The sequence below is a fragment of the Lissotriton vulgaris genome, chromosome 10, assembly GCF_964263255.1.
Source record: "Lissotriton vulgaris chromosome 10, aLisVul1.2, whole genome shotgun sequence".
Taxonomy (NCBI): Eukaryota; Metazoa; Chordata; class Amphibia; order Caudata; family Salamandridae; genus Lissotriton; species Lissotriton vulgaris.
This window is the reverse complement of record NC_141698.1, coordinates 484239199-484256351: the sequence shown is the minus strand read 5'-3', so window position 1 is coordinate 484256351 and position 17153 is coordinate 484239199. Positions and strand designations below refer to the sequence as shown.

At 47.9% G+C, this 17153-nt stretch overlaps 1 protein-coding gene across 2 annotated transcripts in view; it reads right to left on the bottom strand.

Annotated features, from left to right (window-relative positions):
- AXIN1 (axin 1) overlaps positions 1–17153 on the bottom strand; it is a 261999-nt gene that overhangs the window by 41343 nt on the left and 203503 nt on the right. For both annotated transcript variants that reach the window (XM_086941337.1, XM_086941338.1), the window contains one exon: positions 15703–15870. In XM_086941337.1, coding sequence (XP_086797463.1) covers positions 15703–15870 — 168 coding nt within the window. The remainder of the gene's footprint in view (positions 1–15702; positions 15871–17153) is intronic.

The window sequence follows — 17153 nt, the reverse complement described above, 5'->3', positions numbered from 1 at the left end:
TATTTAAAAAAAACAAGAGCAACCCATATGTCCATGGGAACTGAGTTTATAAGTAATAACTTCCGACAAGCGTTCACATGGAACTCATTTTTAGTAACAAATTCCTATTATCATAGGAAATTTCTGTGTTGATTTAATCAAGAGAAAAAAATGGTGGGACAGAGCACATCTGCCTAGAGTAGGTTTATGCAACAGTAACAAGTAGCCCAAACAATTACTTTATTTTAACCTAATTCAGCCGAATCAGTTTTTTAAATTTTATTGTGATACCAAAAGGAAAATTACGGAAGATTTATTTACATATTTTGCACATTTACTTTTTACCTGTTTGTTCAGATGCTTTCGTTTTTGGGAGTGATTCTGTTAAGAAGAGAGTGGTAAAGGAACCCCAAGTGGCATACCCATAACCTAAATATATGTGACAATAAAGTGACTTGGAATTAAAAAAAAATGTATTGGTATTTCAAAAGGGATGTTCATGTATTAAATTCGTAAATACAGGGGAAGATCAACCAGATAGTTCTGGTGCTTCCCTCTATGGACTATCCTTTTGATATTGTCGATGACATTTCCCTCCTACTCAGGATGTCAGGGTCTCATTAGGACAGCGATTGCCTGGGGACTAAAGGACTATTGTGCTCTTTCTAGTCTGGGCAATTCAGATTCAGTGCTACAGTATATTCATCCTTGTATGGTGGGCTTGGCTGGCTGTAGATAGGTATCTAATAGTTCAACAATAATCATAAAGATGTTTCTTTAAAATGTAATATATGGGAGTCTTGCGGTTAAGGTCTTCCTACCAATAGACAAGAGATGTCTTCAGGGCACTGAGGCGAAACCAGTTGCCAAACCGGTTTTTCCATGGGCTTGTAGACCTGAGGAATCCACACCCTGGGGGTGTGCTAATGAGGTCTGTACACAAGGAGAGGGGTCTCGCCATCTTGGGAGTGTGCAGAATGGTGCATCCTGGGATAGGACCGAGGAATCTCTGTAAGAAGACTCTTTGGACCGTGTCGAAAACACAGCATCCTTAGAGCATCTTCAGCATTCTTCACCCCTTACATCAGGACCACTTCATAGAAATCCACTGCAATGTGTGCCTTGAACTCCTGAAGTACTGCCTCTCCTGTGAAGGTAACTGTTCATGAGGACCTTGATGCTCCCCCTGATTATCTCCCTACCGGAGTTGGTCACCCTGAGTACTTCTAACTGACTGCATTGGCACTTACCTAAGTTTTCCTCGAAAACGTTTCTAAAAAGGTTCCGCTCTGTTGACTTTGCCAAGGCTTGTTTGCATTTGAGTGGAATTGCTTTGATTTATTATGGTTTGTAAAATCTATCCCTTTGGATCCCTCTGATGGAGCTTTTTTGTTCTAGTGTCCAAATTCTTATAAAAATACAATCTCTCTTTATAAATGGATGTTGGATTTCTTGAGTGCCATGTCGATTTCTTCTTAAATTGTTCGGGTTATGTTTAAATTCTTAACACTTGTTTCTCTGTGTAAGCCTTGCTGTTCAGTGCCACAGGTACCCAGGGTTGAGCTGAGTGTTTTACTAACAAAACCTACTGGACATAAAGGGATTGGTAAGTGTATTACACAGTGAGGTTGAACAAACATACCATATAATACACTCCATTTCCTCAGTGTGTCATTCAGATCGGCTTAACCCACCCTCTGCCTCTTTGGGAGGATCTGATGTCCCAGTAACAGGGAGAGATGTAATCAGAATCTCCACAAGCTACACCTACATGCATGGAGATTGAACAGAACAGGCTGAATGTTTGGTTTTGATGTGTCGTTGGAGGTGGTGGATGACATGTTGGTTACTTGCTGGCAGTACACCAAGCCCATCTCCTCTGTTTGTTGGGACACATTTGTGGACTTGTGTGAGGACAGAAAAGTAGACCCTTTTTATGCTAAGTTGTCTGAGATTCTAATTGTTTTGATCCTGACCCTAGCAAGGGGATTTTCTATGGGCACCATTAAAGGTTACATATCGGTGCTTTAGTTTTGCCTAATCAGCCCTCTTTATTTAAGTCACCGGTTGTGGTCGATTTTGTGACAGTGCTTACGTAAATGTTTGACTGCACCCTTTATTGTACTTTTTCGATGTGTAAACAAACCACTTGACTCCATTCACAATTATATCTTTCAGCATCTGATGCTAAAGGCAGTATTACTGATTGTGATCACTTTTGCGTGTGCGGGAATTAGTTGCAAGTACTATCTGTACATGCAGCATATATCACCAATTGCCTCCGAAATGGTGTTAATATTCCATGTGGGCAGTTCATTATGCTCCCTGCTTTTTTTGTCTGCCACATCCCCCTAAAGAGAAGGATAGCCTTAACTAAAGATATGCAGGCTCTTAGTTTCTGAATTGATAGGACTAAGGAGCACAGTGTGGACATTTTTCACTGATGCAATGAAAAGAAGAGCAGTTCAGAAAAGGACTTTATCTATATGGGCTGTCTGTGTTTCAAGCTGTGCTACACTTTGGCTTAGAAATTTCGTGAGCAGCTCCGGATTAATCAAGGCAAAGGCTGCTATTACGGCCCTAAACAAAAGTGTGTGTAATAGACGTCTGGCAAGCAGCCACAAGGCACTTTGTCCATATATTATTTAGGTGCTACCGTATTGTCTCTCTGGTCAGCAGGAAAGGTCGTATTGCCTGGTTGGTCCTGTAGGGCTTTTTGCTGTAAAGTCCAAGGCTCAGACCCATCTCATTTGGGAGGATACTGGTCGAAACGGAAAAGGAGGACGTATCTACAGGTTATAGGCATCTAAATTACCTTTGCTAATGCTCTTTATGGTGGATACTCCTATCTAACTGCAGATTGCTCACCACTCGGACTCCTTCTGGTTCAAGGGGGGGGGGCTTCAGATAGGTACAAAGGTCCCAATTTAGATTGATCACACTGTGGGTCACTAATTTTGACAGTGCCTTAACATCTCATGGCACAGAAGTAGCCTTAGGAAACACAACAATGTGTAAGGGTGACAGCTATTTGCAACTGCATGTCATCTGTTCTGAAGGAAGGACAGAGCTTTCACAGGTGAGAACATACCACCTGCAGGCACACAGGAGCTGTTGCAGGAAAATATTTCAGATCCAGTCTGGTACCTCAGGGGGATTCCAAATGTGGTCAATCTGCATTTAAAAGTATCCATAAATATAGACGCACAACTCTTCCCTAGTATACTCGCACACAGATTTAATCCCCATATGCCGGGTCTCATCGACCCAGATCAGTCCGGCTTCATCCCGGTAGGCAGTGTGGGGACAACACTAAATGTATCTGCCACCTCATTGACAAGGTACACCGGTCACAGGAAGAGGCTCTTCTCCTGGCGATCAATGCGGAGAAAGCATTCAACCGTGTACATTGGCCATACCTCTTTGCGACGCTGGAACACTTTGGAGTGGGGCCGCGCTTTCGACGTTGGATAGCGAGCATCTACAGCGCACCTCAAGCGGCCATTCGGGTCAATGGTGTCCTTTCTGCTCACTTTGCAGTGGGGGGAGAGGGAGGGGGGGGGGGGAAATTGGACACGGCAGGGCTGCCCCCTTTCTCCCCTGCTCTTCGCCCTAAATATGGCGCCAATGGTTCAGCGCCTCAGAGACAATCCTCTTGCCCATGGTATCCCCTTTGGCCTAAATAAACACCTTCTTAGCTTGTATGCCGATTACCTTATTTTCTCAGTAGCACATCCCCTAGCCTCTCTCCCGGCTATACTGGATAACCTCCATGAATTTAGCCAGCTATCATGCTTCAAAATTAACATGCAGAAGTCACAGGTGCTCAATCTCACAGCTTCTTCACAGACAGTGGAGACTCTTCAAAACTGGTTTCCATGTGATTGGGTGCCAGATGGCATCAAGTATGTTGGACTGGTCCTCCACAAAAGCCTTGTGCGAACGGCTGAGATCAACTACTCAGCCCTACTACAGCAGATTCGTGCAGACTTGCACCGGTGGCGTCGCTTGCCTCTGACATGGTTCGGGAGATTATCTGCGGTCAAGATGACTGTACTACTGTGGGTTCTCTATGTATTCCAAACCCTACCACTTGAACCCCCATTGCAAACCCTTCGGCAGATGCAATCAGCGATTGAAGGGTTCGTCCAAGGCAAGACTGCGCCCCGATTGCGGAAAACACAGCTTCAGAGACCTAAGAAAGCCGGTGGCCTGGCCCTCCCTGATATTACTCGCTACTTTTACGCCTCCCAGCTGTGGTATTTGTTGGAATGGAACCTCCCCATGACCGAGAAATACTGGGTGTTCATGGACCAAACTGTTGCGGGCCACCACATTTGGCGAGATGCTTGGATGCCGCGATCTGCTCGGGCATGGGGCCTATATTCTTCTCCTGTTACGCGTCCCACGATGCTTGCCTGGGATAGGGTTTCCCGGAGAGCTAACTTAACCACCTTCCCCTCCCCTTTGACTCCACTCTTCATGAACCCTGCTTTCCCAACATTGGTGAATACCAGGACAGCTGCGCGCTGGATTGAGGAAGGCTGTAAACGCCTAGGCCATCTATTCGACCTCAGGGGCCTGATCCCATTCAAGGAACTCCGATCGGACTATAATCTGCCCGCGTCCGATTTTTATCTGCACTCCCAAATGGCACACTGCTTAACAGGGCCCGAGACACGATCTTTGGCATTCCGTCCAGTGCTGCCATTTGAGAAATGGGTCATCCGCAAAAAAGATGATAAACACCTCATATCCGAAATATATGCCTTCCTCACTACAGCTCTTCCCAGGAAGCGCACCGCTGGACAGAAGTGATGGGAGGCAGAGCTGGGTCGCACATTATCTTACAAAGAATGGGCGGATATTTTTTACAGAGCGCACCACACTACCTATTCCTCAAGTCACACGGAAACGGCCTTCAATATCATGACATACTGGTATTATACTCCTGATAGGGTCTCCAAATGGCAACCCCAGTGTGATGGCCTCTGTTGGAGGGAATGCGGTAGTCCAGGGACTCTCCTTCACCTACTCTGGCAGTGACCCAAACTAACCAGCTATTGGGAACAGATACTTGATGATATTGACAGGACGTTCAACACATTCATACCCCAGCTCCCTGCATACACCCTTTTAGGCCTTCCTAATGCCTTATCCTTTCCCTTGAACTTGCTTAGGGGGAGACAAATGGCGCTTGCACTGAACGCTGCACACAGAGTAATACTAGCGCGATGGAAATCAGATACAGCTCCAGAACACACACACTGGGTACATCAGCTGTGGAACCTCTTAGCAATGGAGAAACTCTCCATGGCAGCAGCTGGAAAGACCGCAGATTATGCTAAAACCTGGGCCCCTTTCCTGGCTATTCTTTCCACGGAATTTCGGGAATTGTCTTGCCCACAATATCTCCGCATCCTCAAGCTGATTCCTGATAACACCTCTATTATTCCTTAAGTATATTCGACGTCTGCTTCCCCCCGCCACTTACAGACCAGGTCCTTTTGCTGTGGCATATAGGATTCCCAGATTTTATATTGCCTCTTCTTGTTCTATTTTTCCCTTTGCTTTTCTTCCCTTATTGATTGGCTCACTGAGGAGGTTGGGTGCGGGGAGGGTATGGGACTTGTATTGATCTCTTTCTTGGTTTACATTTTTTTGGTTCTGTTCCATGTTGAAGTCGACATTTCACACTGAGATTACTGCCTCATGGACTGTGACAGGCACCTAGGACTTTTTACATCACAAATCCTTCGGGCACTCACCCTCAGTATTGTCTATCATTCTCAACCTCTCTTAAGACGCGGACGGCCCTATTGGGTTGTAGGCGGCTTGCTGTGTGTCATAATTGAAAGTCCTAAATCCACCTCGTCCTCCTTGCACAGTTGAAACTAACACTGCCGGCCCGCTGGGTTGTAGGTGACTTGCCTTGTCCATTGTCAATGCCTTGTTTATTTTGTCAATAAAAAAGATTTAATAGTAAAAGTATCCATAAAAAATTAAGGTTAATTATATGAGAATGCGAATTCAGGCTCAGCAGCATAGTGAGGAAGACTGGCCTCTGGCCTGGCTTCTCAATGGTGCAAAAAGTCAAGACAATTGGAAAGGGGCGTCCACTCGGTCCCCTCGAACGTATGGTTGGGTGCCTCGATCCCCCCGGGAAACCATTTTGGGCGGGGGCGTGGCTCGGCTGGTATGCCCGAAGTGGCGTAGCCGGGGCGCGCCTTTTCCCGCCCAAGAGGGGTTGTCCTAGACACCTACACAGAAGACCACGCCCAGTAGGCGTACGGAGGAGGGTACACGCCCTCCCGCAGAAGAATAAATAGAGCGGGAATCCGAAGAAGAGTCCTCTTGTTCTTGTGCTCGGAAGGCTGCACCCACTCGTTGCTCGTGAGCCCTCGACGGAACAAGCGGCAATTTTGAGAACTTGTAATCTTGTTGTTTCTTTTTCAGTTATTTGGAGTACGAAGGATTCAGGACCTCGTTGATTGACTGAGAGCAGAATACTCGAAACCATGGCCGGCAAAAAAGCGGGAAAAGGCTCCGAGATGGAGAAGGTGTTGCGCCTGTTGTCGAACTGAATGGCTGGTATGGACCGAAAGCTCGGAAAGGTTGGTTCGATAGGTCGAGGTTTGTCGGAGGTGAAGAAACAGTTGGCGGCCCTGAGCAACTCAGGTCATCCTAAGAAGGTAATAGGCCCGGCCTTGCCGGGAATCGTCCCCGAGGGTAGGGGGAAGCGGGTCAAGAGGAGGGCGGTTTCTGGGGAGGTCCCGGTTCCTGAGGTACCCCCAGTCGCCCCCGTCACACCGGCGGACATCCCGGTACCAAACCCGGATATTGGTTTGCCGATCCCGGTTGTAATTACTCCCGCTAATGATGAGGAGATGCCTCCCGAGTTGGCCATCCAGTTAGCGGCGGTCTTGCCATGGCTCAAGAAGAAAGCAGGAGGGGCAGTGGCCGCGGGGGACCCGGCAGAGGAGGCCAGACTAATAATCGAGCAATTGCGGCAGTCGAGAGAAGCCGCAACGGCGAATGTTCCTCTTGTTTCCCCACAGGTGGCGCCGGGAGGACCTGCGGGTGTCCAGGAAAAGGCGGCAGACACAACGGCCGGACCTGGTAAGCACACATTGCCAATGGCGGGGGAGGGTTCATTACCCTCGAGGTGGGAAAGGGTGGCACAGCACATACCTTTGGCCACTAAAGAACTAATATGGGGAGAGAAATATGTTAACATGTTTTCATTATTGACTGACCATCGCGAGATGGAATATGCAAAAACCCAGAAAGATTTATGGCATCCCAGTGTATGGCGCGCCAAGATGGCGGAGTTCAGGGTTGATGAGACGGTAACGAACTGGGTTAAGGCTTTTTCCATATTTATTGCAGTCATGGGGGAACGAAAGCCTGAACTGCTGACCGAGTTGACTTGCTATCAGAATAGGATTATGGATTTATATTCCATGTATGAGGGGGATGAATGGAAAGGTTATGATATGAAATTCCGGAAAGCGAAAGAGTTTGATGCTACTTTGACTTGGGATTGCCTTGACTCGGTGTCATGGCACAAGCAGCTCTTGCCAGGGGCGGCAGGTACGTCCTCGCCGAGCGGGAGCGGGTCGGGGTTCGTCCGCCAAAAGCCAGCGGTGCCCTTTCGAGCGGGCGCCGGTGGGGACTATCAGCCCAAGACCGGCGGAAATGGCGGCAAGCGTGGGGTTTGTTTGGGCTTCAATAGAGGCAACTGTAACAGACCCCAGGGAACATGTAGGTTCAGGCATGCGTGTGCGGGCTGTGGGAACTCCTCACACCCGGAGAGTAGCTGTAGATCTAAAAACAGCGGGTCGGGAGGGAAAGGGGGGTCTAAGCAAGAGTGAGGTAAGACTTTGTAACCGATTGCCTACACCTGTTGATATCATGGCTCTGACTCCTTGGTTGAACAAATACCCTGATCATGTATCCGCTGGGGTGTTGAGGAAGGGATTCTTAAATGGCTTCCACATCCCGGCGGGGGATTTTCGAGGGGACTCATTTTGTAAAAACCAGTTATCTGTCCAACACAACCCAAGCGTTGCAGCAAAGAAAATTGCAAAAGAAGTCAGCTTGGGGCGGGTGGCGGGGCCTTTTCATCGCCCGCCGGTGGCGGAGTTCATATGTTCCCCGTTAGGGGTTGTCCCGAAGAAGGACCCAGGGGAGTTTAGACTTATTCATAACTTGTCCGCCCCAAGGGGTTCTTCGGTGAACGAAGCCATTGACCCGGAAATTTGTTCAGTGCGGTACGCATCGTTCGACGATGCCGTGACCATGTTAAATCGCCTGGGCCCCGGGGCGCTGATGGCGAAATCAGATATCGAATCGGCGTTCCGGTTGCTCCCGGTACACCCACAGGATCAGCGCTTGCTAGGTTTTGAATTTCAAGGGAGTTATTACATGGATAAATGCATGCCGATGGGTTGCTCCATTTCTTGTGCTTATTTTGAAATGTTCAGCTGTTTTTTACAGTGGGTATTCACTGAGGCCACTGGCCATGAACACGTGATGCACTATTTAGATGACTTCCTGTTTTTGTGTGCAGCCGGCGATTCAGAGTTGTGCGCAGGCGCTACGGGACTTCTGCATCCTCATGCGGGAGTTCGGAGTCCCACGGGCACCAGGTAAGACGGTCGGACCATCTACTTCACTGGAGTTTCTGGCAATGGAGCTCGATTCGGTGGAAGGATGTTTCCGTTTACCGATGGAAAAGGTAGCCAAATTCAGGGCTTCCCTGATACAATGCCTGGGCAAGGAGAAAGTGACCCTGCATCAGTTACAGCAAACAGTGGGTCAGCTTAACTTTGCCTTGAGGGTGATGCCGATGGCCCGCCCCTTCTCCCGCTCTATTGCACAAGCTATGGTGGGTCTCAAGGAGGGACACCACCGTACGAGACTGTCGACAGAGGTTCGCCAGGATATGCGCATTTGGTTGGCGCCATCTTTGGTAACCAATGGTCGGCGCAAGTATGGCCGACGTGGTGGCACTCCAGCGGTCTCACAGGTAACATTGGGTTCTTGGAGTTATTCCCCATTTGGGTTGCTCTGATGGCATGGCCAGACGACTTCAGGGACCGCTCAGTGGTGTTTTGGTCTGATAATATGACTGTGGTCGAGTGCATTAACCAAACAGGCAGCCCGCTGCAAGTGGATCTTGAGATTGTTGAAAGAAATTGTACTACTGTGCATGAGATTGAATGTACAGTTCAGGGCGAAACATGTGCCAGGCGTACTGAATCATGCAGCTGATGCACTCTCTCGTTCACATATGCAGGCGTTCAGGGGCTATCTACCCACAGCGGACCTAGTGGCGGCACCGTTCCCCGAAGCGCTATGGCTAATCGGTGCCCCGGATTACAAGACCTCGTGGCAGCAAGCTTAGCCCCCAGGACGAGGAAGGCATATGAAGGAGTGTTTCGTTCCTACTGCACATTTTTGGGTCCAACAGGGAGACAGAGCTGGGGTCAGGAGGAATCCTTCCTGGGGTTCCTGGTAGCGCTGCACAGAGAAGGCCGATCAGCGGCAACGGCCAGTAGGCATAGGGCGGCCATTTCATTCATGGCACAGGTGCATGGCATAAAAGACCCGACGGGTTCCTTTTTGGTTAAGAAAGCCCTTCGCGGCTGGCAGCGCCTCGAGGGTCGCAAGCAAGATACGAGGCGCCCGATTGGCTTGGATAGATTGTCTCTGCTTTTAGCAAAGCTGGATGAGACGTGCTCCTCCCATTTCGAAGCAGTTCTGTTCCGGGCAGCTTTCGCATTGGCACAAGGAACAAGAAAGATGTTGAGGGAGGCTTGAGCAGGGATCACGTCCAAATAAGGGGTGATTCAATGGTAGTCTCGATAGCCAGGTCCAAGACTGACCAGGGAGCTATGGGAAATAGTGTTATCGTGCAGCGCGCGCGAGAGTCCCCCACGTGCCCGATAAAGTGTATAGAGGAATACTTAGCACTGAGGGCGGCTACATGGGGGGGGGGGGGAGTTTGCTGAGGCACAAGGATGGCACCCCACTGACGAGATTTCAGTTCCAGAGGGTGCTAGCACTGACAATCGCTGCTGCGGCCATGGACCCGTGCGATTTTGGGACCCACTCCTTTAGGATAGGGGCTGCCACTGAGGCTGCAGCCAGGGGTCAGAGTGCGGAGGAAGTAAAACAGTTGGGACGTTGGTCCTCGAATTGCTTCAAAAGGTATGTGCGATTGCACATGTTGTAGAGATCAATTGACATGCACTCACGCTTCTTGTCTTTTGTTTGTTTACAGTTTCGCGAGCCTGTCACGCGGGGCGGAATTTGCAGTCGACCCAGCACCAGGAGACCAGCGGTCAAGGATCACCGACTGGGGAGAGAGTGGTATGGGTCGTGGGCCACTCATACGTGAGGCGCGCCGGGGACGTATTCAAGGCAGGTGACGCGACTCACGCAGCTGGGGAATACGGGTACAGAGTGGCCTTCCATGGGAAGGGCGGGCTCTGTTTTGACCAATTCGGTTCATTTTTTGAGGGTCTTTTAGGGCGGCAAAGGTCACCGCCATCTGTAGTCATAGTACACCTGGGGGGCAATGACTTGGTGACACTGGGTAGACGAGTGTTATTGGAACACATTTTGTCGGCTGTTAGCTGGTTGGCTAAAAGAGTCCCGGGGTGCACGATTGCCTGGTCCCACATGATTCCAAGGAAGGTATGGCGGGGGGGCCTTTCGGTGTCAGCACTGAACCATTCAGTGAAAAGGGTTAATAATAAAATTGGTAAATTGTTCCGCTCTTCGCAGTTACATAGCATTCCTCATGGGTGTATTCGGGGCGATCACATGTATCTGAATGATGGGGTTCACCTGTCCAGGGAAGGGAATGACTTACTCCTAGGAGACTTCATAGCGTGGCTAAGGGGTTTAAGGAAGCATGACCTTTAGGAGGAGTAGGGGGGGGCCGGATAGTCGGTCAACTATCCGTCCTGTGGCGGTAAGGTCATGATCGGTGAGCAGTAATTTCAAGGTTCCTAGAGGGGGGCGCCACCCACAATGGATGGGAGCGCCCGGGGGGAGGCAGCCATTGGCCCCTTCCACTGGGAGGCGGCACCCACTAAGGATGGGTCGCCTAGGGGGAAGACGGCCATAGGCCCCTCCCAGGGGGGGAGGCGGCTAGATGCCCCTCCTACTAATTTCCCGGGGGCCGGATATCCGCGACGGCGGATAGAGAGTGTGGGGATGGGGGGGGAGTCCATGCTGTCCTTCCTACAGATACCTCACACGGGAACTCGGACGACCTTTAAGATGGCGTCGAGTGGAAAGGGGGCCCCCACCACGACAAGGGAAGTTACAGTTGGCAATGAGGGTAGAGTCCTCTGCGCATGCGCCACTCACACCGTGAGGGCGAGATTTTGGTAGTAGGGATCTGACACCGGTTAAGACCTTGCCGTTGGCCCTTAATGCTAGGATGTATGCATTTTCAGGATGTTAGACTCGGCTAGGAAACCTTTGTATTAGAGATCTGTTAAGGTTAGCCAAAGAACATGTCTTCATCGAAATGTAATAAATGTAAAATTGTACACAATGATGAAACTTTTATTTAATGTTTTAAATTTTGTTTCATATTTTAATAAATACGGCCGGGAGGGTGACACTCTCCCGCCTTCCAAAAGTTCAAACCAGTGTCCGACTTCTCCCATCCTTGGGGATTGGTGTTGAGAGGGGGTGGCGGGCATCCCGGCCATATGGAAAGGGGCGACCACTCGGTCCCCCCGAACGTATGGTTGGGTGCCTCGATCCCCCCAGGAAACCATTTTGGGCGGGGGGCGTGGCTCGGCTGGTATGCCCGAAGTGGCGTAGCCGAGGCGCGCCTTTTCCCGCCCAAGAGGGGTTGTCCTAGACACCTACACAGAAGACCACGCCCAGTAGGCGTACGGAGTAGGGTACATGCCCTCCCGCAGAAGAATAAATAGAGCGGGAATCCGAAGAAGCGTCCTCTTGTTCCTGTGCTCGGAAGGCTGCACCCACTCGTTGCTCGTGAGCCCTCGACGGAACAAGCGGCAATTTTGACCCACCCACCAGCCCCTTATGGCAATGTTTGTGTAAATAAAGTGTTGCTGAGAAATAGGTGTATAGGCCTTTTTTCCTTTGTAGAAAAAGTAAAGGAATGTTGGAGATAAGGAAGTGACTTCTGCATTTAGGATAATGTTTTCTTTGTAGGAGAGAGCAGTTGATGACACATCGAGGCTATGTCAGAATTTTTCTTTCCTTAGTAGGTAAACAACTGTCGTATTTATTTTTTGGTCGGGCGGTAAGGTCATGATCGGTGAGCAGTAATTTCAAGGTCCCTAGAGGGGGGCGCCACCCACAATGGATGGGAGCGCCCGGGGGGAGGCGGCACCCACTAAGGATGGGTCGCCTAGGGGGAGACGGCCATAGGCCCTTCCCAGGGGGGGAGGTGGCTAGATGCCCCTCCTACTAATTTCCCGGGGGCCGGATATCCGCGACGGCGGATAGAGAGTGTGGGGATGGGGGGGGGGGGGGGGGGGGGGGGGAGTCCACGCTGTCCTTCCTACAGATACCTCACACGGGAACTCGGACGACCTTTAAGATGGCGTCGAGTGGAAAGGGGGCCCCCACCACGACAAGGGAAGTTACAGTTGGCAATGAGGGTAGAGTCCTCTGCGCATGCGCCACTCACACCGTGAGGGCGAGATTTTGGTAGTAGGGATCTGACACCGGTTAAGACCTTGCCGTTGGCCCTTAATGCTAGGATGTACAATTTTAATTTAGAATGTATGCATTTTCAGGATGTTAGACTCGGCTAGGAAACCTTTGTATTAGAGATCTGTTAAGGTTAGCCAAAGAACATGTCTTCATCGAAATGTAATAAATGTAAAATTGTACATAATGATGAAACTTTTATTTAATGTTTTAAATTTTGTTTCATATTTTAATAAATACGGCCGGGAGGGTGACTCCCTCCCGCCTTCCAAAAGTTCAAACCAGTGTCTGACTTCTCCCATCCTTGGGGATTGGTGTTGGGAGGGGGTGGCGGGCATCCCGGCCATAAGGACTTGCATTACACTCACTGTTGGTAAAAGTTTCCTTGGTGACAAGAATATACCGACCACCGTTAATTTTCTGAAAGCAGGCTAAAGTTCCCTGGTTTTGTCTAAGTACCATCTGAGGAAAGTTGAAGGAAAGTTGAAGGTGGGCAGAGAGTTGACCGAGGGTGTCTATAAATAAACTGTGTTGTCCAGACACAAGTTGTTGGTCTCTCAGGGCCTGCTGGCAGTTTCTGAAGGTATGCTCAGAGTTTCTGAGAAACATCGGATGGCGTCTAAAAAGCAGTCTGGGGTGCGTGAATGTGGAATTAGGCTAGCCTGGTTTCTAATGTCAAATTGGTGTTTGAAGGACAAAAGACTGGTAAGGCCTCTGAGGGTATAATGACACGCTATTAGTCCAGTGTCTAGGGTGGGCCTGAGGTCTTTGACTGTTGGCCAATGGGAACGTATCTAAAGACAGACAAAGAGTAATAAGGTGCGCCTGAGGGATCCTTGACGACCTGGGAATTTCTGAGTACATGCCAAGGGACTCTGAGCCTAAGTGCATGGGATGTTGAAGGACCAGCTGAACGTGTCTGAAAGACCGCTAGGGGTGAGCTGACAGTCTGTGAGCATATCTAGAGGTGACAGAAAGCCAGTTGGGTGTCTTTGAACCTTTCTCAGAGGACAATGATAATGTTTAAGGATGAATTGGAGGCCAAGGGTATAGCTATCATTAGTACAGCAGGTCCAGTGTCACCAGGTCTCAGCTGTCTAAAGGGTCCACTTCGATCTAACTGTGGCTGTCTTATATTACCACAATGTAGAGGCACTGACCTATACATTTGTATTAGGACTCATGGCACGCTTCCTAAACCATTTATGGAGGTGTCTCAAGCAGACCATTAGTAGAAGGATCCAGAATATATTGTTCTCAGGTCCTGCACCTCTGATGTCTCCAGGTCTGTGATTAATTTCCTAATTCAGAAGGGAAGCAAGAGGTAAAACAAATATATATATGAAACCTTTCCGGGTCAATGTATTGTCCTTCCAGTTATATTTGTTATTACATTTAAGCTATTTGCTCCTGATTATGCCCGCCCAAGCACCCAACAGTGCCAACACATTTTATATAAATGATGGATGGAGGATTATATGCTTCTGAAGGAGGCTATGCCGTTCTTTGAAGCCACACAGAGCAGTGTGAACGTTGCAGTGTTAAACTCTGATGTAAATTAGCAAGATATGTTACCAAGCATTTACAATGCAAAGGTCTCGCATTTGAGAGAGTTTATGCTATTAACATTGTAAATGACAATGCCTTTTATTTATCTGTTTTGATAATTAACACATATATAAAAGGCATTGTCATTTACAATGCCAATAGCTTAAACTCTTGTAAATGAGAGACCTATTTCATTTCAAAGAAGCGGCCGCCATTGTCCCGAGCTGCTTGGAAAGGGAAAGCGCTGGATGTGGCAGGAAAGCATGTTGTGCTTGCAGTAGGAGAAACTCATTAACCCCTTGGGTGCGGCCGCGATTCTGCGCCTGTGCCGCACTTTTAATGAGTGGGCGGGTTCATGACTTTTAATGAGTGGGCGGGTTCATGACGGCGCCCAGCCGTCATCAGCACACGCCCACCGTGGTGCATGACGGCCAGGGGCCGTCATCAGCATGGAAGGGGTTAAAGAAAATAGTGCTTTCAGACTAAATAAAACAAACTGTGTAGCAAAAGAAGTAAAAGGGCTAGACCTAATTGGGAGCTACAAATGAAGACAAGACGGTACTAAGGAGGGACTAACAAGCCTATTAAAGAATCTAAAGCCAGCATTTACAAAGGACAATGACAAGCCAATGACAAATATGGGTGGAGAGTTGGTGGGGCTTCAAGTTCATACCCGAATACAGCATGGATCGCAGAACAGCGCATGTGCTGCCGAGGCTCGACCTAAACTCTGAAATGCAACAACAAACTATAGTACACAAAAACGAATTCCACAAGCAATAAGGGTAAATTAGTCTAACACAATACTGTTTTTAAATGGAAATTCTAGAAGTGTCATTGTTTCTGGAAAAAACACATGTACAAAGAGATATATGACCATATAGCAGTTTGACTGCATATATGTGTCTCACTCAATCAAATTAACACTGTAGCAGTAAGGGATGGAGTGTTGCACAGACTCCAGGTCTGCTCGGAAATGTCAAAGATGCCGGATTTACTAGCAGCAACAGATAGGTCACTGTGTTCATATCTGACAAAATTTACTGGACCTAAAAACTAAACAGCACGCAAATCCTTGTGAATCTAATTACTTCAGAGTTGTCGGGTGCTTTGAACTTTAAGCCATACTGCAATACAGTCATGATTATGTACCCTTCTTATAATCGTTGGAACTAAACACATGATATATTAAGCTGAACAGTGATCCGTGGTTTATTATCAGATTTTCTCTCACCTGTGTGAAGACACAACTCTGCTCTTGATGGATATTCACAAACCAACAAACACAAGACACCATAACATTTATTTTACCTAAGACACTATCACATTCGTTTAAGCTATGGAAGAATGCCTAACGTTTTTTCTTGCCCCACTCTCATTGCCAAAACAGTCAAACCGAAGGACATACACAACTTACAAAAGTCTAACATGAAGTTCATTGATTTCACAGTACAGTCTTACCTGTAATTGCCTTTTTTGGTCAGCAACTCCCTAAACTGGCTCAGAGTGACCACTCGTCCCTTGACCATAGTTCTGTAGGGTATAGGCTCTCCACAGAAGTAATAGGCTACCACAATGTTCTCGCACGTTTGCACACCACCACTGCCTGGCTTTTTTTGAGGCTTGAACCTGAAACAAAATACATTTCAGGATAGAGCATATATTACATTTAAAAAACATCCAATGATTGCATTTTCACACATCTGAACACAAAACGTTATGCACTGTGAAAACAAATGCTTCTTCTTTATCAACAGTTTGTGAAATAATTTGACTTTTTCTGCCGAAGATCCCTTTCATGAGCAGACCACATTGAAGAATTTGGTTTTGTTGTTGGAGTAAGAGACAGAGTCCACAGACCGCAGGTTACAACCATTGATCAGTGATCAAGTTAAATTAAAAACATTAAAAAACATAAACAAGGATAAAATCCTTTGGCCATTATGAGTAGAGACTCGCCACACGTCAATAGGCAGCTGCAATAATTGACTGTTAAATTATGCCTGATGCGACTATTGAACGTTAAACATACACGCTGACCACTGCAAAAGTCCCCTAGTACTCAGCACAGTGACAACTGAGTAAGAAAAAGGTCTATTCACATCAAAAATGTACCAAGGCACGCAAAGGTAGTCCACCCATTAATGCTAGTTCGTAGCTATAAAAGATTAATTAAACAAAGTGAGTACAGAATAATTTTTCTTCTTTTTACTGCACCATAAAACAAGCACCATGGCAGCAGACACATGTTTCGTCCTATGGACTTATTCAAGGAAAGTAGTATTATGATGTAAGTAAGGGTTCGAATAGGTCAGACACAACTGGTACCAATAAGACCTGACCTAACAAACAAGTTCTTATGTATGTAATGCGATCTGTATCGCCAGCCAACTAGGACAAAGTAGTAATCTGTGACTCCCCTTCAATGAAGGACAACCGAAGGATGTACTTGTGGTCGAGTGGCACAACACTTCATTAGAAGGCGGTCCAAACCACCAATAAAAGGACAATAAAAAGTAGAAAAATTATTCCGGACTGACTTTGTTTAATTAATCGTTTATAGCTACGAACCGGCATTACTGTGTGGACTACCTTTTTGATGTGAATAGATGTTTCCCTAGAGTGTTACTCTAGGGCAGGGGTCTCCAAACCGGTCCTGGAGGGCCGGATCCATGCCAGATTTTTAAAATTACAACATGTATCTCAATGGGGATGCCCAAGAAATCTGGCATGGATCCGGCCTTCCAGGACCGGTTTGGAGACCCCTGCTCTAGGGTATACGCCCTCCGAGTGTCTGGGGGGGGGGGGGGAGGGGGGGGGGGGTCTGTTTCTTTGAGAGCAATGCAATTTACTGTCTGTTAGTTAGAACATTATCCAAAACCTTGTCAAATAGATGTGCATCTGTACAGAGC